This window comes from Balaenoptera physalus, assembly GCF_965194825.1.
Source record: "Balaenoptera physalus genome assembly, chromosome: 20".
NCBI lineage: Eukaryota > Metazoa > Chordata > Mammalia > Artiodactyla > Balaenopteridae > Balaenoptera > Balaenoptera physalus.
The window spans coordinates 53660992-53685187 of NC_138901.1; the positions used below are offsets into that span (position 1 = coordinate 53660992).

The window sequence follows — 24196 nt, forward strand, 5'->3', positions numbered from 1 at the left end:
ACGTGAGGATGCAAGGCTTGGAGAGGTGAGAGACCTGCCCAGGACCGCACAGCTGGGGGGCAGGGGGCAGGAGTCTCTTGATGACGGGTCCTGTGCCCGCCTCACTGTCCTGACCCTGGAAGGCTGTGCTGACGGGGGCAGGGAAGCAGGGGTTCCCACTGACATGCCACCCTGTTTTGGCAGTCCATGCCCTGCTGTCCCGAGTGTTCTGGGGTGGGGCGCGGGGCGGCAGCAGCTCGCCAGGCCTCAGTGCCGTCTCTTCAGTTTGTCAGGTGTGCCTACGTCATCATCCTCATGGCGATTTACTGGTGCACAGAAGTCATCCCTCTGGCTGTCACTGCCCTCATGCCTGCCTTGTTTTTCCCACTCTTCAAGATTCTGGACTCCAAACAGGTGAGCAGTCCCAGAGCATCCGGGCGGCTTCCTGCTTCTCTCCCAGTGGCTCCTTCTCCCGAGCCCTTCCCTGAGCTGCCTAGGACCCGGGGGACCAGATAATACCCTGTTTGTGGGCTCTCTCTGGCATAGAGACATACCCTTGACCCTCCATCCCCATTCCAAGCTGCCCTGAAGTCAGCATCTGCTCTGCTCGCCTATCTCTGGGGACTTGGGTGACCCTGAGCCCAAGCAGTGTGTGGTCAGGGGGCAGGCCTGATGGGGCCTCCATGCCATCCTGCAGGTGTGCGTCCAGTACATGAAGGACACCAACATGCTGTTCCTGGGCGGCCTCATCGTGGCTGTGGCTGTGGAGCACTGGAACCTGCATAAGAGGATCGCCCTGCGCACGCTCCTCTGGGTGGGGGCCAAGCCTGCCCAGTAATTACCCCTTCTCTCTCTTACCGCAGGGCCCTGCAGTAGGCCCCAGGGCCAGGGAGGGGTGTGTGGCACAGGCCAGATCACCCACAGGCAAGGACTGGCCATGGCCTTACCTGGGCTTGGCAGCCAGGCAGACCCCTGGGTGGGTGGAGGCCAGATCAAGCCATGCCTGATACCCCTAGGGGCTTTGTGGGGAAAGCAGGAAAGAGATGGCTCAACTACCCAGCTCGGGGGGAAGCGGAAAGGTCATCCCTCCAAAGCTGGCACATCTGTTCCCTCTGCAAAGCTGCTGCTTACCCCACCTTCTCCCCATTACTCAGTCGTCTCACCCCTCTCCAAGATCTCCCCTGCCAGTCACAGGTCATTCCGACCAAGCCGTGGAGTTGATACAGCAGAATCACCTGGGTGTACTGAGCGCCCACAGGGCCCCGGGCATGATACCGGGGGCTTATTTACCACCTCATCTGACTCTCACCGCACCTCTGGGGGTTGGGGATTATTCCCATCACCCACGTTCTGTTCTGAGGCAGAGAGGAGTTAAATGGTTTGCTGACGTCACATGGGGATTGGACCGGGCCTATCTGATGGGGCCTTGCCCCCTCTAATTGGGAACTCAGCATGCACCTTTTTTTTTGAGGCAACGTGCTCCCTAAATGATGGCATGACCCAGCCCAGCCCTGGGAAGGCAGGTTGGTTACTTCACAGTAAATCCCTCCTGCTATGTCCTCATGTCAAGGACCATGCTGGGCTCTGAGCACACAGAGACCCTGGCCCGCCCAAGCACCCTTGGTGCCTCAGCTCCCTTGAGTGAGGGCTTTGTGACTCTCTGACCTGTTACCCGAGCCCCTCCGGTGATTGGTTTACAGGGTCAAATCAAAAGCCATTGCATTTTCTAGAAATGTGAGGCCTCAGAATTCCTGCTTTTAGGATCCTTTGAGTGGTTGGCTTTTCTCCATCAGCGGGTGGGCCTCATTCTGGAGTGTGCTGGAGCGCTTTCGCTCCCAAATCCAGGACGTTCACACACGCGTCTCTGCTCCTTCCTGCCCCCTGGCTCCTCCTCCGAGCCTGGCTTCCGGCTGCGCAGGGCACTGCCTGTGCTGGGGGCGACCTGTATGTCGAGGCTCCCTTGGTGCCTTGGAGCATCATGTTGAAGCCTCATTCATGTAAATTCTGACCCTCATCCTAGCCTGGATCCCAGCCTTTGTACTCATGGGTCCATGAGGTCTACTGCACGGATACCAGCTAAAGCCCGGTGCAGTGCAGCCCCGAGACCCTTCTTCAGGCAAATAAATTAGTGGCCCTGGGGAGAAGCCTGACTGCAGAGGGGCATGGGGACCAAGAGGTTGAGTTCCATTTAGCCAACCGCCCCTCCCAAGCTCCTCTGCTCCTGGCCTTGCGCCAGGTGTGCGGGACCCATGGAGAAGAATCAGACCTTCCCTGCTCACGTTCTAAGGAGAGAGCAGACATGGAAACAGTTTCAAATCCAGCCATCGAGAAGTGTCCTAGAGAAGACTGAGGAGGGTGTGGTCAGCCCTACCTGGTGTGCACTGGGAAGGAGGTGACAGAGAAGGGATGCTGCCTGAAGGCTTTGAGAGACCGTGAGGAGTTTTCTAGGCAGATGACACAGGTGGCACAGAGGTGGAAGGTGGGGTGTTACACGGAAAGGGAACGTTTTCTGAATACTGTTTGGGGACCCGGTCCACTGCAGAGTGGAGGGCGGCAAAGGGCGTGAATGGAGGGAGGTGGGGCAGGGGATCAGCCATGAAGGAGGTCCCACTTCCCCAGGGCCCTCCCCGGCTCATCCTACCCCTGAAGGCTGACTCCACGCAGCCTTTCTGAACTCATGAGGGGAGAAGTGGGGTCAGGGTGGGTGGGAATCTTCTAGATAGAAGTGGGAAGTTTGGTCTGCCTGCACATAGGGCTGCTCCAGCGCACCCCTAAGTCATATTAGGGCCAACTCTCCACACTGGGTCCGCACAAACTGGATGCTGGTGCTTCCCTTGCTAGATGGTGAGCGCCTTAGAACCACGACTGAGGCTGAGGCCGCCTGGTGACCCGGTAGCCAGCAGAGTAGATGTCAGTAATGTTTGCGGGAGAGAGGCAGAGGAAGGGAGGGAAGGGAGGGAGGGAGGCACTAAAACTGCAATCCCTTCCTGGACACCCAATCTTGAACTGGCCTCAGCACCTTGGCCCTGACCCCGGGCATCCCTGCAGGGGGCACCTAGCCCCCCGCTGCTCCCTAGGGCTTGTGAGAGGTGGGGGTGGGGGATCCTCCGGCTTTCCTCCTGCCCCTCCTCTGCAGGCTGATGCTGGGCTTCATGGGCGTCACGGCCTTTCTCTCCATGTGGATCAGCAACACGGCCACCACGGCCATGATGGTGCCCCTTGTGGAGGCCGTGCTGCGGCAGATGGAGGCCATGAGCGCAGCCACCGAGGCCAGCCTCGGGGCTCTGGAGCTGACAGACAAGGGCAAGGCCGGCGAGCTGCCAGGTGAGCCCCTGGCCAGGGCAGCCTTCCCTTTGGTTGCCAACAGCTTTAGCCACCTCCCTGCTTCCTGGAGCCCTCCTTTTAGCAGGCACATAGAGAAATACTTAGAAGACACTGTTTTCCTAAGTTTTAGGAATGTGATTATTGCATAAAAGTTAGATCCTTAAGTAGAGCTTATAGCAAGTTCCTGCCCTCCGTTCCCGCCATCACAGAAATGAATACGTGTTGATTTGATCATTCATTTGGGTATCTTTTGAGCACCTACTGGATGCCCCTCAATCCCTTCTACCCCTACTCATCCTCAGGGAGGCCTCCTCTGAACAGGCCAAATCCCTCCACACTGTTCCCGCAGGTACTGGGGTTGGTCATCCCACCTTTGCTTCCCCGCTAGGCACCGAGCTCAGGCGAGTCAGACAGTGCCTGTGTTTTTCTCTGTCTTGTTCGCTACCCCATCCCCAGGGCCCAGCGTGGGCCCACTCAGAGCCTGTGCTGATAGCCTGATTGCCAGACCCTGGGCCAGCAGAGATGAAGCAGACACACTCATATTGTGGAGCCCGGTGGGATGGAGTCAAGAGGCCCCTCGGTTAGTTCATCCGACTTGGGGGAGGCCACGGGTTGCCATTAGCCAGACTCTGAGGGAGCGCAGAAAAGGGAGAGACCTTGCTAGGAGGAGAGGACATCTGAGATGGATGTGGACCCCTCCCTCCAGATGAAGGGAACAGCTTGAGCAAGAACAAGGAGGCAGGAAAGAAAGGAGTGTGTCTGAAGTTGCTGACTTTGCTCGGAGCACTGAGGAGCCTGGGCCTTGCCGAGGGACGTAGCTGGGGGGGCACGTGGGGCCGGATAAGAGCACTGGGCTGGAGGTGGGGGAGACAGAACCTGGGCAGGGAGCCGGCAGAGCTGGCACGCCTGGGTCCTCAGGTCAGCGGCAGGGTCAGGAGCTGGGGCTGGGCAGGTGGTCCCCAGTGTGCCCACGGCAGTGTGCCCACCACAGGGAGCCAAGCGCATTTTGAAGGTCCCTCCATGAGGCAGCGGGAGGTCGACAGGAAGAACATATGCAAGGCCATGACCCTGTGCGTGTGCTACGCAGCCAGCATCGGAGGCACTGCCACCCTGACCGGCACGGGACCCAACGTGGTGCTCCTGGGCCAGATGCAAGAGTGAGTCGCTGGCCATGCCTTTTGGGGACAATAGTGGGGGGGGGATGGGGCTGGAGGGGCCCACCCACCTCTTCCTCCTCTTCAGCTGGGCCCTGGAGCCGGGATGGGGGTGGGGGCCGCCTGGCTGGGGTGAGAGGATGGGCCGCCATCAGCCTCTGTGGCCCAACCTCCCTGCACATGCTCAGGACCCCACAGCGTAGGAGCTGATGTCCACAGACCGGGTTGCTTTCTGCTCAGGACAAGTCCTGCCTTTCTCTCCTGGGCTCAGGATTCTCGCTCAGACAGGGAACGTGGATTGAACGCCGAGCTGGTCATGGGAATTGACAGTGTAATACGAGAAGCGGGTTCCTTGGTTAAAACTTATAGAAAATAGATGCCCCTAAAGATGCTTCCCTCAAAGCTGGCTCACGACCGCGGTTGTTAATGGCGATGGTCCTATGACACCCGGAAAGGTTAGAGGTTAGGTCACCTGGTTCCTCACTGGCTCTTTCACTATGGCCCCTCTAATTGCCCTTGAGGGGGACGTGTGCCCCTGTGAGGCTCCAGGTGGACCATGGGGTGGTTTAGAACTTTCCAGCCTTGGCCACAAAGGGACCCAGGCTTTGAGGACTCAGTTCTGTTCTTGGCCTTGTGCCGGGTGGGGCTTGGGTCACAGAAGTGAGAGGCAGCTGAGGGTAGCAGACACCCAGAGAGTTCTGGCGGGTTGTGTAAATGTGTTAATGAAGATAAGTACAAATTGCAGTGGGCACAGAGGGAAGGAACAGAAGTATGGCGGTGCCCGTCCTGTGCAGACAAACACCCAGGACAGGGGTGGGGAGGGCAGCTGGGAGGTGGGAAGGGCAGGCCTGCAGACACTTGAGGTCAAACAAGCAGACTGTTTTGCTCCTGCAAGTGTTTTCTGTAATGATAGCCTTATGGTTCTCCCTGAAATTCCTCTGGGCTGAATGGGAAAAGCTCTGTGGCTAGTCTGACACCCTTGGGCTGAAGGGAGCAGTGCCTGGGGCTGGGGGCGGATAGCCCCCAGGAAACATCTTCTGGTCCCACCCTGGTAAGCTTTTGAGATTTGATTTCCTAGGGGGGGGCCTTCCCTTGCAGAAGCCCATGGGGTGAGGTTCTGAGGCATCTGTGGACCCCCTGGAGCTGTTGGCCAAATTATGTGTGTACAAAGGTGTATTTTTTTGGCCTGAAGGGCCATGACTTTCATGAGCTTCTCAGCGGGGTGTGGACCTCCAGGAGGGTCAGTTGGTCACTCCTCAGGCTTGTCTTGTGCGCGGCCATGTTCTGGGGCCCCTGCTTGACTGGGGTAATGCTGAGTGATGGGTGTGGGTGGCTGGACTTCAGGAGGGGGAGGCCCCGCTCCAGACCACCTCTCGGGGCCCGGCTGCCGCTCAGCCTCCGCCCGCAGGGTCCGGCCCGCCCGCTCTCCACAGCTCAGTGTCTGGTAGAGATGTGGACCGGTATGTTTCCCTTCAGATTGTTTCCTGACAGCAAAGACGTCGTGAACTTCGCCTCTTGGTTTGGATTTGCCTTCCCTAATATGCTGATCATGCTGCTGCTCTCCTGGCTGTGGCTCCGGTTTATTTACATGAGATTCAAGTAAGTTTGAGATGCTTACGGAATAGAGGATCTAACCACGCCTCGGCTCAGCAGGGGAGTCTAGAGAGTTCCTCCTGTCTGGCCCGGACCATTTCTCCAGCCCCATCTCCTGCTAGTTTGCCCTCCAGTTCCCGCTACCCCTGCTGCTCACCGTGCCTTTGCACGTGCTGTTCCCTCTTCCTGGCATGCCACTCCCTGCCTTCCTACCTTCCAACCTCCTCAGTCCTCAAGGCCAGTTCAAATGCTCCTTCCTCAGCGACACCTTTCCCAACTGCCCCCACCCCCATTCCGATTCTGACGGATTGCCTGCTCGCTGCTCCGGGCTTCCCTGGGCACACCACGCCCTGCCCCTTGGCACCTGTAGTCATGCTCCAGTGCCATCCCTCCCCCGACCTGAGCTCCTCTGTGGCCTGCGGTAAGTCCTCTCTGACCGCTACACCCGGCCCAGCTCCCAGCCCAGGGAGAAAGGGCAGGTGTACCGTTGTCAAAGCAATTAACAAGAAGCTTTGTTCTTGGTGCCCGTCAACACTGCTGGACAGACTTCCACTTGGCTGCCAGTGCCCGTCAGGCCAGGTCACAGCAGACCTCCTGATAATATCCACATCAGTCCAAACCCAGATTTACTGAATGCTTACAATGTTCCCAGCAGCGCACAGCTTCTGCAAAGTTTACCTTCCAGTTCCCAGCACACAGCTGACCCAGAGTCAACCTTGACAGCAGCCAGACTTTGGACAGAAACCATGATGTGTGGCTGACAAATACCTCAAAAGGTTGTTGTCATTTTTAAAGGCACAAACTTATCTGTGGCGTGAAGGTGACCCTCTCACACTGGAGTGTAAAGTACCTAGCTGTGAGCCATGTGCTCTGTGCCTTAGTTCACATGGCGCTTGAGCCCAACAAAAAACAGAGGCCTATGTGGCCAAGAGATCTCAGAGCTGAAAGGTAAAGCGCCCACGAAGACCTGTGAGTTAATGGGAAAAAGGGGCACTTTGGTTAAGTTTTCTTCTGAAGGAGGAACTGTTTTGAAAACTGCCGTTAAAAAAAATCTCTGTCCATAATCAAAGCAGCCATAATGACGACTTAATGGTAGCTGCGGGCATTCGTCGCGCCCCCCACCCTGCCTGGCGTCCGGGCCCCCGTGTGAAAGGGAAGCTGCTCCTACAGGTGCTCGGCTGCAGTTTGAATCCCTCATCTGGTTGGTCGTGGAGAGCAATGTCAGGGTCATTCCCTCCAGCCTAATTCAGAAAAACTGTATCTTCCTGAGTTTATGGGCAGCTTCCTAGGCCACATCCAGCCAAGGGGGCCACAGACCCTCCCAAGACCACCCAGGACTCTTGGGATATTCCTGCTGGCTTACACCCAACTTTCCTCACCAGGCTAAGCCCTGAGTTAGGGATGACAGTTCTTCTGGACCCCTGCCACGGGGCTCGGGGTCCCTTCGCCTCTCCTGCAGCGCATTGACCCAGTTCATCATGCACCCACCCAGCTCCCGGGGCCCCCACAGGAAAGCTGGATCCATTTGCCTGCATCTCGTGCCAGCCCAGCAGTCACCAGACGGATTAACCCAAAGATGAATGTGAAACCGCTTAGTGTAAGAGGGACCTGAAGGCCTGGGGGCACCACTGCAGGGGGCCAGCACTGGACACCTGCATATATGATGCAGCCCCCAGAGTCTGCAGCCAGTGTGGGGTCGGGATGTGTCTCCAGCATCAGACATGGGCTGGGCAGCTACCAAAGTCACCCGTTATCCTGGAAGGCTGAAGCCTCTGGTCCAGCCCCAGAGTCTGGAGAACGACAGGTGGCAGCAGATCGGTAGTGGGTGGAACACAGACTCTCTCATGACAAGGGGGCGAGGACAGAGAGGCCAGCTCCCACGCCAGCAGAGCCATCCCCATGCTGGATGATCTGGAGGGTGTCCCTGGCGGGTGACCCTGAGGACAAATGTCCTTGCCCCTAGTCCAGAACGGAGATCTTGGCAGGCTGTGCAGACCCGAGTCCCCATCACTGCCACTTCCTTTCCTAACCCCTGAGCACCACAGGAAGCTGTGTCCCAACCTCCTTGAGTCCCTGCTCTAGGCCGTGCCCCACGCCCTGCATGGCCCTCACCCTCTCAAGGGTGGTTCCCGTCCAGCCCTGGCTTCAGCATTTGGCACCTCAGCACGTATTCCATTAACCCCTGTGCTCCTAGGAAGTCTGTTTTAGGGTCCCAGGAAGGACTCCCACAAGGGAAGGCTCTCTAGGGATAATCCTCTTGGCCTTGCCCCCCACCTTCAGGCTGACGGGGGCTGGAACGTGTGACTGGAATCCTCAGTGGATCCCTCGGGGTTGGCATCCTGTGTGCCAGTGGCCCCAGTCAGCCCCTCCCCAAGGCTAGGTACCCTCTGTAACTCCTCCGAGATCCATCCTCCTTCCTGCCCCCTCCTGCCAACACTCCCCAGGGAAGTCCTGCAGGGTGCCCTGGGCAGGCGTGTTGGCCAATGGGCACTGGTTCCTAGGGAGCCCGTCCAAGAGCAGGACCTGGCTGGCTTCCCTCCTGCCTTCGCCACAGCTACTACGAGCCCCCGAGTCTTCTGCGTCCTTAATCCTACGTGTCAGCTCCTTGCAATGCAAGTACCCACCCTGCTCCTGCCTGACCCAGTCTGCTGGGACCTGTCCTTGTTCCTTGTGTCCTCTTGAGCCACCTGCTGATGGGGACTGGCATCCTGGCACCACTGAAGGCAGCTCCAGGCCGCAGTGGGAGGAGGAAGACGGAGCATGTGAAGGAGCCTCGGCCCCACCTTGAGCCGGTTCCAGATTTCTCACGGGCACCCCCAGATGTCGGCAGCCACCGGTCTCTAGGCGACCGGCACCTGCCAGGACCCCCGTGCCAGCAGTGGCCTCGGTTCTGCTTCTTTCTGCTTCCTATGCTCCTGTCCATCCCCTGCTCCGTTTTGCTCAGCCTCCCACCCTCCTGCATCCTCTCTTCCAACCTCCACTGTCCCTGACACCCCACCTGGGCCATCTCAGGCTTCCTCTGGGGGCACCCTGGGGGCATATGCTGGGTCCATAAAACAGAGACTTTGCCCCACTATGTCCTGTGAGGTAGGGCAGGCAGATGACAGAAATGGGGAGTGGGAAGGGACTTGCTCGAGGCCCCCGGGGGACAGGCAGCCCTGTGTGGCTTTCTATCATGTTCTGCTGCCCAGTGTACACGCTTCCACTCAACCAGCCCTGAGTCAGCCAACACGCCCCGCCGTCCTCCTGTCTTTGCATTCTCTAGTATTAAAGAGTCCTGGGGCTGCGGGCTGGAGAAGAAGAGTGAGGAGAAGGCTGCCCGCGAGGTGCTGTGGGCGGAGTACAGGAAGCTGGGGCCCCTCTCCTTCGCTGAGGTCAACGTCCTTCTCTGCTTCTTCCTGCTGGTCGGCCTGTGGTTCTCCCGGGACCCCGGCTTCATGCCCGGCTGGCTGTCAATCGCCTGGGTGGAGGGCAAGACAAAGTAAGTGGTTCCTCCCACAGCACCCCCCCATGGCTCTCCTCCTCCTCTGCCGTCCGGTTCTGGAGCACTCTGTTGGTTTCTGGACTCATTTTTGTCTCACCAGTCTTCCTGACAAGCTCACAGATGTGTTCTTGTGGCCCCTCTTGCCCCAACAGGCTGGCAGGGTAGCCAGGCTGTGATACAGAGAGGCCAGTTGGGCTAGGACTGGGGCTCTCAGTGCTCTGGTTTCCAAGTCTCTGTTCTGCCATCTTTCCTTTCTCATGTTTCTTCAGATCCGGGCGAGTCCCTCCGAAGACACGCATCCTGGGGTCCAGAAGCTTCTTTAGATAGAGACTTGGCAAAAGGGGGGATATGAAGTTTCTCTCCTGGCTAAGATGTTATGTGGTCAGAATAGAAGAAAGGTTGAGAAACATGCATATCCTAGAAAGGGCAGAAGATGTGCACAGGGAGATTGCTGCCTGTTACTGCTTACTCCATTTTGAAGGTCTGCTTGGGGTAGCCCCAGAGTCCTTGTGGTCACCCTGGTGAACCCAGAATCCCGGAGAATCTGGTTGAGGAGAGCTCATGAAGCTCACCTATGGAGCAACACAGACAGAGAGGGAAGTGAGCCCCTCAGAGTCACTCAGAGTTGGTGGCAGAGCTAGGCCGAGAACATGGGAGTCTTGGTTTCCAGCCAGGATTCAGTCTACCTCATCCCTCCCGATCTTGGCCTTTGGGGTTCCAGTTTTCTTACTCAGATGAGCCCATCTGAGTGCAGGCTTGTTGCATGACTGTCAGTGCAGCCAAGATGGGCTCATCCCATGTGCTCTTCCCTGCCCAGGTATGCCTCCGATGCCACAGTGGCCATCTTTGTGGCCATCTTGCTATTCATTGTGCCTTCGCAGAAGCCCAAGTTCAACTTCTGCAGCCAGACTGAGGAAGGTAAGGCTCCTGTCCTGGCCTCCCATTCATCAGGGTTGGGGCCCCGGCAGCAAAGGATCTCCATGGTGTTCCCTGGGCCTGGGAGGGAGAACATCTCACCCTGTTGAAAAGGACTGGCTAGATTACAAAGTCTGGGCACAGCGTATTTTCCAAGCCTTCTCTGCATATTGTTTAGTGCAGAATCTCCTCTTTTGCTTTTTAAACATTTGAAATCTTATTTATTTTACAACAGGAACCAGAAAGAGATTTCACATTTCCCATAATGCCATCAGTATTTTGGGGGTTTCTCTCTCCCTCCCAGTCTTTGTTAATATGCATATATATTATATGGCTATAATCAAAACATACATAATTTCAATCCTGTTTCTTTACTGGTTTTTGTTTTCATGTTTTCGCTTGTGGTTATGCTAGAAACATTTCCTGCTATTGCCACAGTCTTCAAATTTATTTCCTCTAATAGCGGCATTATATCGTATCGGGGGCTGTAACCATTCCCCTGTCATGGAGCATTCTGGCTGTTTTGAATTCTTCATTATTATAAATTAATGTTTTCGTGAATATAGCTTTTTCTTCGAGGGTGTTTCTTCTTTCGGATAAATTTCTAGCAGTGATTGCAGCTTGGGTAAAAGAGTATATATGTCTTAAAGGCTTTTAAAATGTATTGGTAAATTGCTTTTCAAAAAGACGGCACCAATTTATAACACTAACAGGAGTGTATAATAGCTTTACCATATCATGTCTTTACCAGCAGTGGGTGTTGTAGTGATTACCGTAAATTTTAGCTAATTTACAGATATGAGACGGCACTCATTGTCCTTGCAGGCTTTTATTCCCCTGCATTAGATCTCTTTTACCTCTTTTGCTTGCTAATGCTGCTCTGGGTTATGTATGGGTTGTTTTGTTTTTTTTTTCCTGGCCGCGCTACATGGCTTGTGGGATCTTAGTTCCCCAACCAGGGATTGAACCTGGGCCCTCAGCAGTGAAAGCACGGAGTCCTAACCACTGGTCTGCCAGGGAATTCCCAACGTATGTGTGTGTTTTTATCATCTCTTCTCAGAAAGGAAAACACCGTTTTATCCGCCTCCGCTGCTGAATTGGAAGGTGGCCCAGGAGAAAGTACCCTGGGGCATCGTGCTGCTCCTGGGGGGTGGCTTTGCTCTGGCTAAAGGATGTGAGGTAACTTCTCCACTGTGGGCTGCCTAGGGCCCCTTCCTTCACCAAGAGGGCAGCTGAGAACTGCTGCACCCCTCCTCCTCGGCACCCCAGGCCTGTGCCTGTGTGTTTCTGTGTCTGTCTTCTCCATGTAACTGTTCATTTCTTGAAGACGGGGCCTCTGCCTTGTCATCTAGGTACCCTGCACCATGAATAGTGCCTGGAATAGAGAAAGTACTCTCTGAGTGATTTCAGAAATGAGTGAATGAGTGACCCTGGTTAGCCAAAAGAGATGGGGGATGATGGGAGGTCTCCTGTGAGGTTTGGTAACAACAATCTCTGCTTTGATTTATTCTAGGCAGGTCTTTCTTTCAAGTCTTTGTGAATATTTTCACCATTACCCTTGGTTCTTCTTCCTGATGAACTTTGTTGATATGGTTGCCATTAAAATTTTTTTTTCTCTAGCTAGGTATGTAGCGACATAGGAGGAGAGGAAGAGCTTTTGGGGGAAAACACCCAAAAATGCAACTTTCTTACCTCCCCCCTTCCCTGAGAGGGAAGAAATGAGCCAGAGGGAGGGATGCTTGGTGCTGCGTTCCTCTGTCCATCCGTTCATCCATCTATCCAGGAATAGAACGTAATAGATAGACTTGGTCTATCTTATTATTGCTGTTTCCTCAGCATCTAGGATGGAGCCTGGCACATAGTGGGTACACAACTATTATTTTGATGAACAGATCCATCCATTTAGTCACCTCTCCATCCATCTCTCATTCACTCATTCATTTGTCATCAAACCTTCCTATTATGTCTGTGTTAGGTCAGGCACAGGAATTACAGAGGAGATTGATATATGGTCCCTGTTCTTGAGGATTTCACAGCCTAGAGAGGGGGGACATGTTTGGAAGAGCATTTCAGAAAGAAGTGACACATGAGTACAGAAATCAGCATGTTGTATCCAGCTGAGGAACAGCAGATGATAAGGCTGGTGAGGCTCACAGAAGCCACTTCACTGAGGGTCAAGATAGGGAGTGTGGACTTCATTCTGAAGGTGGTGGGCAGCTACTAAAGGCTTGAGGCCAGAGAGTAACTTGGTCAGATCTGCACTTGGGAAAAATCTCTTGGATGTCTGAAGTGGAGGCCTAGGCCGGACAGGGGTTGGGGGAGACCCAGTAGATGCTCCATAGCCTTCATCTAACACAGGCTCAGAACACTGGACTCCATGGTCCACTGTCTCCTTTTTGAAACTCCTTCCTCCTTTGGTCCCCAAGACATCATTTTCTCCTGTCTACTTCTAACTCTGACTATTCCTGCCCTGCCTCCTTGGTTGACTTTTCCTCTGTTCTCCCTTAAATATGAGTGTTCCTGAAGGTTCTGTCCTTGGCTTCTTCTTTGTTCACGTTTCATTCTCTCCCTGGACAATCTATTCTTAGCCTAAAGCCCCAAATCTAAATTCCCAATTTCTGGCTCAAATCACTCTCCTGAGCTTTAAGAACTGTGGGAGACAGAGAGGAGATGATGGACATGAGATGTTTTGGGTGTCATGGTGACTGGGCATAAGAAATAAGGGGGACAGAGACCCCAGGATGACCCCCTAGCCTTCTAGGTTGGACACTAGGTGAGTCTAGTCACTGGGCTGGGGAGCCCAGGGGGAGCAGAAGATGAATTCAGGTTGGGGCATGTTGGGTCTGACACGCTCATGGGATATCTGTGTGGAAATCCAGACAGCAGACCAGCTGGGCTGGAAACGAGGATTTAGGAGATGGCAGAGTGAGGATGGAGACTGAAATTGTGGGTATGGATTAGATCACCTATGGTACGTATGCAGACAGAGAGAATCGGAAGTGAAGGATGGGCTGAGCTCTTTGGAGACAGATGAAGGTCCCTTCAGGCTCCGGAGGAACTGTGAGCCAGGAGCCCTGTGGTGACTGCCCTCCCTGTATTTCCCAGGCCTCGGGGCTGTCAGAATGGATGGGGAGCCAGATGGAGCCCTTGCATGCCGTGTCCCCGGCAGCCATCACCTTGATCTTGTCCACACTCATTGCTGTGCTCACTGAATGCACAAGCAACGTGGCTACCACCACCCTGTTCCTGCCCATCTTTGCCTCCATGGTAAGTAACCCCGCTGGGGGCGATGACCCTTAGTCCTCATTTCATAGGAAGCTGACCGTATCCTGGGCCCCTAGAGAGACAGTGACATCAGGGGCCCAAGCCTGGCCAGGCTCTGGAGACCTGGGCCCTGAGCCCTGCTCTAACACAGACTTGTGTGCCCTTGATGGCCCCGGGCCTGCGCTCAGTGCTTCGCTGGTTCTTCTTCGTGTCCTCCACGCGGACCAAAGGTGCTAAGCAACAACCAGGTGCCCTAAATTTATTTATGAATGTAATCGATTATTTCTCAAGCGGGGGAGACAGGGCTTACACCAAGGATGCCATGGGGGAATGACAGAGGGTCTCTCAGAATGTAGCACAGGTGAGCAGGAGGCCTGCAGGACAGGGGGACACCATTGGCTGGAACCCGCCAGGAAGAGATCTTGGGGGAAATGGAGCCTGGGAATGGTGGGAGGGGAGAGGACGTTCCGGGAAGATGGAGTAGCCCACATAAAGGAAATGGGAGCATGACTGAAAACTCCCAGAAGCCTTGCTTGGCAAGCTCAGGGACTGGGGATCAGTGGGCACTGAGCCCAGAGAGGCTGTGGGTGGTGGTGGGTGGGGATGCTGAGTGCCAGGCTAAAGGGCTGTGTTCCGTGGGCAAGCATGTTTTTGAATTGGGACTGAGAAGAAAGCAGAGCTTATAGGAAGCTCGACTGTGACCTTCTCTTGCATTTCCTTTTGTCACTCATCACTTGGCAGTACCAACCTCAAGGTGGTACAGAAAAAGCCCTAGGTTCGGAGTCAGAAGACCTGAGTTCAAGTTGTGGGATCCTCAAACCCGTCACTCAAGTTCTTTCCCCTACTCTTGTGCTGAGGGTCAAGTAGGATGAGGGCTATGAAGACCCTCTGTAGATGCAAAATGAGCCGGGGAGAGGCTGGGGCTGTCATTCTGGAGTTGGGAGGACAGACTTACAAAGGCCTCAACACAGGACTGAAGTTGGTAACTTTTCATTCAGTTGCCAGGGTGTCCACGTGTATAAAAAGCAAACCCAAGTGATTTTCTCCTTTTATTCCAAGTGAAGATGGAAGTGTTAGAAAGAGCAAGGTGGCCCATCTCCCCCTCCTCTAAGCAGGCTGCCCAGGGCGAAAAGATGCCGAGGAGCGTCTTCTGATGCTGGTCGTGCCGTAGTGAGGACTCCTTCCCTAGCAGAGGCCTGGCTTTGTCACCTCCAGACACTAGTCAAATGGGGGTCTTCACCTGAGTGGGTGGCCAGGCCCTTCGAAAACAAGCTTTTCTAGAATCCGAAGCCCCGAGTTAGATTCCACGCAGACCTCACGCTCCTGCCTCAGCACCCACCTGCAGGGAAGGAGAAGGTGGTGACCCCCAGCTGGGTCACAGAGGCACATGGGGTGCACACACCATGGGGAAACCAGGAAGCAGACTGGTTCCTCTCAGTTACTCCTAGAGTGCAACTGGCGCAGCCTTTTCAGAGACCTGTTTACCCACGGGAACCATAACCTGAAACCCGCTCATACCCTTTGACTCTGGGAATTTTTTTTTTTTTTCCAATAAAAAAATATTTATTTTTTCCTATGGTTTAGAATATATCAATACAGTGATACATGTATATATGTTATAATAAAAACCCCTATATTAAAAGTATATGCTAAAATACTTTCCTGATAGTGGTGAAAATAAAGAAAATTGGAGGCCACTGGTAAAAAAAATATTATGTACATATTTATATTTTGTGCATAGAAAGGTTTAAAATACAAGGTTTGTGAAAATAAAACGACAAGGATTTAAAAAAACCCAACTGCTAAGAGATTACACCGGACTCTGGGAATTTTATGTCCAGGAATCTGTCTTAGGAAAATCATCAGAGATGCCTACAAGCTTATATTATAAAGATGCACATCAAAGAATTATTTGTTATAAAAATACTTCCATAATAGCAGGGGACTGATGAAATAAGTTATCATATATTCATACAATGTAACACTATCAAGCCATTAAAAAAAAAATCAGTCCTGAAGGGTATTTCATAAAATGGGAACACATAATTTTTCAAAGCTGAAAATGTGATACATACACGTAGCCAGAAAACGTCTAATAATACCAAAGAGTGTACAGACCCTTACGCTCTAGCTTCCTCCCTAAAGACAATTCCTGTTATTAATTCCTTAGGTATCTTTCTGGACGTATTACACATGCACACACAGACACACACACTCTCCTTTTAAACAAATGGCATTATTCCGTGGTCCTGTTCTGCACCTTATTAAATCTAATCATATATCTTGGAGATCCTTCCATTGTTAGCACATAAAACCTACTCAATTCTTCTTTTCAGCTGCAAACTATTCCATTGTTTGTATATATGTATTTTATTTGACCGTCCTGCTATTGATGGCCATTGAGTCTGTTTCCTGTGTGTTTTGCTGTTACAATATTGCACTGAACATCTCTGCATATGTGTCTGCTCTCATGTGCAAGTAGATCTGCATGATAAATTATTAATTTTGATATTGACAGACATTACAAATTATTATATCATTCATTCATTCAACAGATATTTATGAGCATCTGTCTACTCTGTGCTAGATGTGGCTGAATTTTAAGCTTTAAACAGATGGATACCAAATTCCATACACAAAATGATCCCAAATGTGTATAAAAACACACACATACAGAGGCACACACACAGGTGAGAGATGTGGTCCCTGCCCTCTAGGCTCTCTCTGTGTCAAGACAGACAGACATGTGCACACATGGCCTGCAGGAGTGCCCAGCATGGTCTCTGGCACATAGTAGGTGCCCAAGAAGTAGATGTTGAGTGAATTGAGGGGGTTCAGAAAGGCTTCCCGGTAAGTTTAGCCTTCAGGGTCCAGCAGAGTTATCATCCAGATGTGGCAAAGGGTAGAGGGGCCAGCAGGACAGAGGCACAGAGGTGGGAATGTACACAGTACATTAGGGAAAAGCTTTTCAGAGTGACGGTCCCCAGGAGCTTCTGTTTTCTGCATCTGTGACGTTGTAGTGCTGTGTTTTTCCCCAGTCACGTTCCATTGGCCTCAACCCGCTGTACATCATGATCCCCTGTACCCTGACTTCATCCTTTGCCTTCATGTTGCCCGTGGCCACCCCACCTAATGCCATCGTGTTTTCCTATGGACACCTCAAGGTTTCCGACATGGTAACGCAGCCGCTTTTATTCACTCCTATCACCTATGATGCTTTTGTCATGAGGGATGCCCCATTTGTTAATGACCTGTGGTGTCAAACAGTTTGGGACCAAATGTCCAGACCTAGCTCATTATTTGCATTTATATGCAGCTTTTTTCTTCTTTTTTGACATGATCTCTTATTTCATAGACTGTTCTGTCTCCCAAAGCTGAGAGGTGGGTTACAGAATCTCCCACCTGGAAGTGCCCGAGCAGCCACCAGGGGAGCCTTCACTGAGCACTGGGAAGGGGTGAGGGTGGGAGTCCCACATGGACGAGATGGACTTCACAGTCTAGTAAGAACCCGTGAGGACAGTCAGGAGGGGCAAGGCTGAGATGAGGGGAAATGTTAATGACAGCCAAAGAGATTGACAGAGGTGTCTACAGACATGGAAGCAGGCAGTGGGAGAGACACCACTGCCTGGGAGCAGATGCTGCCTTGGAAACAAATGCTGCCAAAGGAGGAACTCTTCAGTTCTGCTTTGGCTTTATCCCAGCCTCCGGCGGGAGGAGGGCAGCTCTGCAGCTCCGGAATGGGGAGAGGCAAGTGGGCAAACAGGGGAGGCCAGGAAAGCGGGTCCCTCCCTCGGCCCAATCGGGTGTTAGTTAACTCAGAGCCTCCGCTGGGTATCTCTGGGACTCCATGGAGCATTCTCACACAGAGGGTGGGTCCCAGAAACCAGGAACTGCAAACTCAATTCCAATCCCCAGTGAAATTCTGCCCCAGGGTTTGAAAGCAATGGTTACTGAGCACCCAAGGGAGGCAGAGCAGGCCCTGGAAAGGCCAGCACGTGCCTGTGGGGCGGGCGGTGAAGGCGCCGGGGTCAGACCCGGGCCCCTCCAGTAACTCCCTCGCCTCCCTGAGGCCCAGTTTTCCAAACGTCCCAATGGGCCTGAAGAGCCCACCCGTGCTGCCTGTTTCCCGGGCTGCCTTAGCAGTGGTGATTCTTACTGGACACGAAGTTGCTCTGCCTGGGGGGTGGGGAGAGCACAGGGCCTGGCCTGGGGACGGGAGGCCCAGCAAACAGCCTTTGCTCCCTTCTCCCAGAGTGCTGGTTCCCAAGGCCCGTTCACCTTTGTTCTGACAGCCTGGCAGACCCGAGGGTGCTGACTCTGACCCTGTTTTTTTCCAGATGAAAACAGGACTAATAATGAATGTCATTGGAATCACCTGTGTATTTTTGGCCGTCAACACCTGGGGACGGGTCATATTTGACTTGGACAGTTTCCCTGACTGGGCTAATGTGACAGCACATTGAGACTTAGGAAGAGCCGCAAGACCACGCCCAAGGCCCCTGCCCTCCTGAGGACACCCGAACCTTCCAGTACAACTTGTAGCAGAGCTTTGGGGTTCATGCCCCAAGGTGACCCCACGATGCCCACACCCCACGGAGACCCAGCCAACGGGCCACCTCTTCCTCCACGCCTGGGGTCTCAGCTGGGGCCGGGTGTCTGGAGGGCAGGCTCGGAAGTGAAGGGAGCCTCCCATAAGGCTGCTGGCGTCCATCTTTCCTGAGGGCCTGCCATCATCTCTGGGACGGGCAGGGTGCCACCCCCACTAAGCCTCGAGCTGGCCCCATGGCTGGGCTCTGGTGTTCTCTCGTCATCTGAATGGCAATCAGATCCCAGCTCTGGAGGTGGAAAACAACCTTCCAGAGCCTGTGTCTCTCCCAGCTTACCTTGGGCTGCCTCATATCCCTCCTGTCACTTGGAAGGGACAATCCAGCCCGGGGACAAAATGTCTGGTCCTGGGCAGCTTTCCACCGCTGGAGCGAGTGGGAATCAGAGCCTCCTGGGACCACCAGGAGTATGGTGCCACCGCAAAAGGATGAGGAATTTGAGTCGATAACTTCTGGACGACACCACCCCACTGTCACCCCACTGACGGTTCACTGCTCCATCTGAGCTGACAGTTTGGACCCCCTTCCCAGCTCTGTGGGGCACCTCCTTCAGCTGCTAGGCCCCTCTGTTGTCTGGCCGTCATTTGCTGGAATCTGCCCCTTTTCTCCCAGGCAGGGCAGTTTGGCTCTTCCGGGAGATGCTTTTCCTGCCCCACGACAGCTGGGATCACACTCCAAGTATGGGCAGCGATGGCCTCCTTTGGGCCCACAGGCGAAGGTCTAGGTCCTCCCTCACCTGCAGACCCAGAGGGAATACCTGTTAACCGCCAAAAGCAGGGTTCCTTCAGGGTTTGTCTGTCATGCCAGAGTTTGGGCACCTCTGGGGAAAGCCTCCCTCTGCTGACTGGTCTTGGCAGTCTAGCCTGCTGCTGACAGAGCATCGCTGAGAACAAGCAGTGCCCGGCGATCCCTGAGCAGACAGCCCCTGCCCATGGGTGAATCTACCTGAAGTTGCTGGACAAGGACTCCAGAGTGGCCTGGGAGCCCTCAGAACAACCTGTGAGAGACACATGAGAGAATCCTATCCTCCTACCCACCAACCCAATTTTCTTTCCTTCTTGTGCTGTTCCATTGATGGTATTTTTCAGAGCAGGAGAAAGTCTGGGAACCCAAGGAACCCCCATGCCCCACCCGAGGACCAAGCATCCCACCTGGTTCCTTGGGTGGGATGATGTCTGAGCGCCCGGTCTGTCTCCCATGGAAGGTACATGGCGCTGTCTCTGGCTTTCTGCTGTGTGTGGGGTGGGGGTGGGCAGGCAGGTGGATGAATGAACACTTACTGCCCACCTCCAGTGTGCCAGGCCTCCCCGGCCCTGGTGCATCTGACAGTCATCTCATTCAGTCTTTGCAGCAGCCTGCGAGATAGGCAGGCATTATTAACCTCCTCTGTCTTTCATTAATACTGGGGCTCAGAGAGCCCACGTCATGTCCAAAGTCACACATCAAGTTAGTGGTGGCTAAGGTTCCAATTCGGATCTTCCACTGCCATGTCCACTGCTGCTTCCTCTAGCCATTAAGGGACTTGGCCTTACAGGGACGGTAGGGAAAGGTGGGTGGCCAAGAGCACGTCTACCCCAAGGCCCTGCCCGCTCAGGGATCATTCACAAGAGCCCTTTCTGCTGCCTCCTCTGAGATGGGCTTAGGTCAGTCCTGGAACAGACAGGGCTGGTCTTTGCCCAGAGAAATAAAGCCTTTGGTTGGAGACAGCAGTACGGAAATGGCTACCTGCTCCCCTGCCAAGATAAAACCGACCCACCCCTCTGTCACTGCTCCCTACACTGCTGTTGCTGACGTGTCTGCCCCACCAGTGAGGGCTCCCAAGGACTTGCACTGCCTGCTGGGTCCAGTGCTGGCCCTATGGCTAATCCACAGCAGGCCACCACAAGTGTGATTGGTAAATAAATGACTGATCAGTGTTGTCAATTAGATGTATGCCTGGTGGTAGTGAGCAAGGTCAGTGAAGGTCATCCAACGTGGGCAATGAAGGATGAGTAGGACTGGCCAGGCTGATGGGGGAGGATGTGGTGGGGTGGGTGGAAGGGTGGGGGGATTCCATCTGGTTGAGGAAAGACAAGAAAGCTGGGCAGGGGTTCAGGAGAAAAGATCCCAAGGTTGAGGAGGCTGACCAAAGGCTGTTTCTAAACAGCATCTCTTGAAGTTGGCTGGAGTTGCACTAACATTTATGGCCAGTGCCAATCAGGATTGCTTTCGGCTGCAAGTAAGAGAAAACCTAGCTAACAGCGGCTTAAATCATAAGGGCATCTAACGTTTACTTAACAAGAAGTCTGGAGGTAGACAGTTGCTGGCACTGGTCCAGCAGCTCACTCGGGCCACCAAAGACTTGGGATTGATCGTCCACTCTGCTGTCTTAAGGGTGCTATGCCTTTACTGTCATGCTTGACCCTCATACTATATACACATCTGCATTGAAGGCAGGAAGGAAGGTGTGCGAGATGGGGGCATGATGGCACCTACTGCATCTTTCCCTTTTATTAGGAAAGCAAAAGCTCTCTCAGAAAGCCCTACAATCTTCCCTTTCTGTCTTGTTGGCCAGAACTAGATCACATGCCCACCCTTAGGCCAATCACTGACAAAGGGGAATTGGAATACCATGAGACCAATTAGGACTCATTTCTTGGGCTTGGGAAATTGGCCTATGTTTCCTGAAATCAAGAGGTTTTCACCTACTACAAAATATGGCTTCCGGCAGGGGAAGAAAAGGGGGAGCTGCTGGGTAGGTGATGAACCAGGGTCTGCTATTATGACCCCTTCAGAGGGCTGCCCTCACTCCAGGCTACTTGAGTGGCTCCCTTTCCATGGAATTCAGTAGAAACACATTCCTGGGTAGGAAGAGAGTATGTGTTTGGTCAAGGGCTTCACCTCTGCCTCCACTTCCAGGAGAACCACTGGATTGGGAGGCTAGAGTCTGAGTCATGGACCAAGCTCAGTCCTGACGTCGGATACTGAACAAGTCAGTCCACTCTCTGGGCCTCAGTTTCCATCAGGAAGGGGCTGGACTAGAGCATCTGTAAGGGCCTTTCCCCAGAGTCATGAACACCCTTACCCCACTGACCCTTCATCTGCTTGGGCCAGATGCAGCCCCTGCCGCATCCCCATGATGTCTTGGCTTAAAGTCTATTACATGGCCCACTCCTTGCTCCCATCTGGGTCTTAGCCATTTGCCGAAAGCCCTCTGAGACCTTTTCCCCATTGTTATTTTGCCTCTTATATTTTGTAAAGAGGTTCTACCCAAGACCCTTGATTTCTCTCTTCTTAGCATACATCAGACATTTGGGCCCAAGGTTAGCTGAACACATAATCTTGACCAGGATTGCTCTCTGAGCTGTTTTGCCAGGGACTTATGACTCCACAAGGATCCCATGCATTCCAGGGTTCCTTATCCTTTGATCCTGGAATTGGGATCCTTCCCTGTCCCTCTGAGCTGAGGACTTCCTTAGGGAAAGACCTGGACCGCCTCCTCTGGCAAAACAAGTGAGCAGGGCATCTCCCTGGGACAGGAAAAGTCTTCCCTCCTCCCCACCATCCCTTACACACAAGAATAATGGATAATGAAACTTTTGCTCTGGACTTCAAGCAGGGAGTCAGCTCACTAGCACAGAGTCCAATTCTCAAAATGAATACGGACATTCCCTGGTAGGACCCTTGATGGCATGTTCTTTTTGGGGAAATAAAGACCAAATGCTGGACTGTCTAGTTAAAAACTATACCTGGAAGTCCTATTCTTAGCTCAGAACTCCTTTTTCTGGGGTACTCTCTCCCCTGGTCCCACATCCTCTTAAAAGCCTTGTCTTCCAACCCACCAAAGAAGCTTCTTTTCACATAAAAAAAAAAATTCCATCATGATAAATCTTCCACATCATGGGATGGCTTTTTACATTCTCCAACAGAAAGCTTACCATTTCCGGCCAAAATCCTTGTGCTCAGATAGATATTCAGTTTATTTCCTGTGGTGTCCTGAGCCAGGATTCAGGTTCTCACTTCCCTGCCCCAGAAACGCCTTCCAGGCGCTTCCCTGATATGCTTGTGCAAATGCCCACTTCTACTCTCAGAGACATAGGCCGCCCACTGCCGGCAGTGTGAGAGCAGCATTTATGTCCCTGCTTCCAGCTATCAAGGGTAGAGAAATATGACAATTCAACCTCAGAACACCCTGTTATCCAATCAAGAAATTTTAACTAGTTTTTATATCTAAAAAGTTACCATGAACACAGTGAAAAAATTCCAACAGTACAAAAAAGTATTGAGACATGTCCCTCCACTTTAGACCTTGAGGCCTCCAGGCCCTTCCAGAAAGGCAACCATTGCCCAACAGTTTCTTACATGTCCTTCCAGACATGTTACATATACAGTCGGCCCACAGGGGTTGGCTCCAGGACCCCTGAGGGTACCAAAATCTGCGGATGCGCAAGTCCCTTGTATAAAATGGCCTAGTATAGTCGGCACCCCCATATCTGTGATCCTGCATGATGGTTGGTTGAATCTGCAGATGCAGAACTCGAGGATACAGAGGGCCAACTGTATACAAGCTTACGTAATAGATATGTGTCCTCTTTATTACATCTGGGAGCATACTATACACATTTTCTGTCCTTGTTTCCACCCCTTCCCCTTAATTTATTTGGAGATCATTCCATTTCAGGACATACTAAGTTTGACTTTATTTCCCCATTCAATAGTTAATTTTGTTTTTCTTTTTTCTTTTTTTATTTTTGGCTGCTCCCCAGCTTGTGGGATCCTAGTTCCCCGACCAGGGATTGAACCCAGGGCCTGGAAGTGAGAGCACCGACTTCTAACCACTGGACCACCAGGGAATTCCCAATTTTGGTTTTAAACTGAGGTAAAATTAAATTCAGTGAATTGCACAGATCTTAAGTATACAATTCAGTGATTTAGACAACTGTATAAAAGGTGTAAGCAACACCTCATTTCCATCTCCTTAACCCCTGAAGGTTCTCTTGCCCCTTCCAGGAATCTACACCTTCTTGAGGCAACCACTGTACTGATTTCTGTCAGCATAGGTTGGTTTTGCCTGTTGAAATTCATGTAAATGGAATCTTACAGTACCTACTCTTGTGTCTGATTTATTTTGTGCAACAAAATGCTTTAGAAATTCATTCCTGTTGTGTGTATCCATTCATTCCTTTTATCGTTGTTGCTAACTAGTGTTCCATTGTATGAATATGCCACAGTTTGTTTATTCTCCTTTGATGGACATTAGGTTTGCTCCAGTTGAGGGCTATCTGAATAAAGCTGTTATAAAATTCTCTGCATATGTCTTTTTGTGGACATATGTTTTCACTTCTCTTGGCTGTGTGCCTAGGAGTAAGCCTCAGTCTTTTTAAAAGCTGCATAGTATTCTATTGTAAGTGTATACCGTATAATAAACAAGACCCCTGTTGATGGGCATTTGGGTCATTTCCAATCTTTTGCTAAGACTGTAATAAACATGTCTGTACTTAAATCTTTGTAAATGTACATGAGTAGAATACTTGCCTAGAATGGCATGCTGGATGAAAACGTGTATGTATTTAAATCTGGGACAGAGGGGAATTCCCTGGCAGTCCAGTGATTAAGGTTCTGCACTTTCACTGCTGAGGGCCCGGGTTCCATCCGTGGTTGGGGAGCTAAGATCCCACAAGCTGCGTGGTGCCTCGGCCCCGCCACCCCCCCAAAAAAATCTGGGACAGATATTGCCAACTTGCTTTCCAAAAAGGCTGTGCCAATATATATTCTCAAGAACTGTGCATGAGGACTTCCCTGGTGGCGCAGTGGTTAAGAATCTGCCTGCTAATGCAGGGGACACGGGTTCGAGCCCTGGTCCGGGAAGATCCCACATGCCGCAGAGCAACTAAGCCCGT

The 24196-nt window shown here is 52.6% G+C and overlaps 1 protein-coding gene across 8 annotated transcripts in view; it reads left to right on the forward strand.

The window, feature by feature from the left end:
- SLC13A5 (solute carrier family 13 member 5) overlaps positions 1 to 23600 on the forward strand; it is a 29339-nt gene extending 5739 nt beyond the window's left edge. For 2 of the 8 annotated variants that reach the window (XM_082443872.1, XM_082443871.1), the window contains exons 2-13: positions 1 to 25; positions 265 to 393; positions 677 to 813; positions 3116 to 3303; positions 4295 to 4460; positions 5934 to 6056; positions 9316 to 9531; positions 10352 to 10452; positions 11510 to 11628; positions 13555 to 13716; positions 16752 to 16889; positions 18051 to 23600. In XM_082443872.1, coding sequence (XP_082299998.1) covers positions 295 to 393; positions 677 to 813; positions 3116 to 3303; positions 4295 to 4460; positions 5934 to 6056; positions 9316 to 9531; positions 10352 to 10452; positions 11510 to 11628; positions 13555 to 13716; positions 16752 to 16889; positions 18051 to 18176 — 1575 coding nt within the window. In that variant the 5' untranslated portion in view covers positions 1 to 25; positions 265 to 294 and the 3' untranslated portion in view covers positions 18177 to 23600. The other 6 variants (XR_014257992.1, XM_082443867.1, XM_082443868.1 and 3 more) reach the window with 6 other exon arrangements.
- The last annotated feature ends 596 nt before the right edge of the window (positions 23601 to 24196 follow it).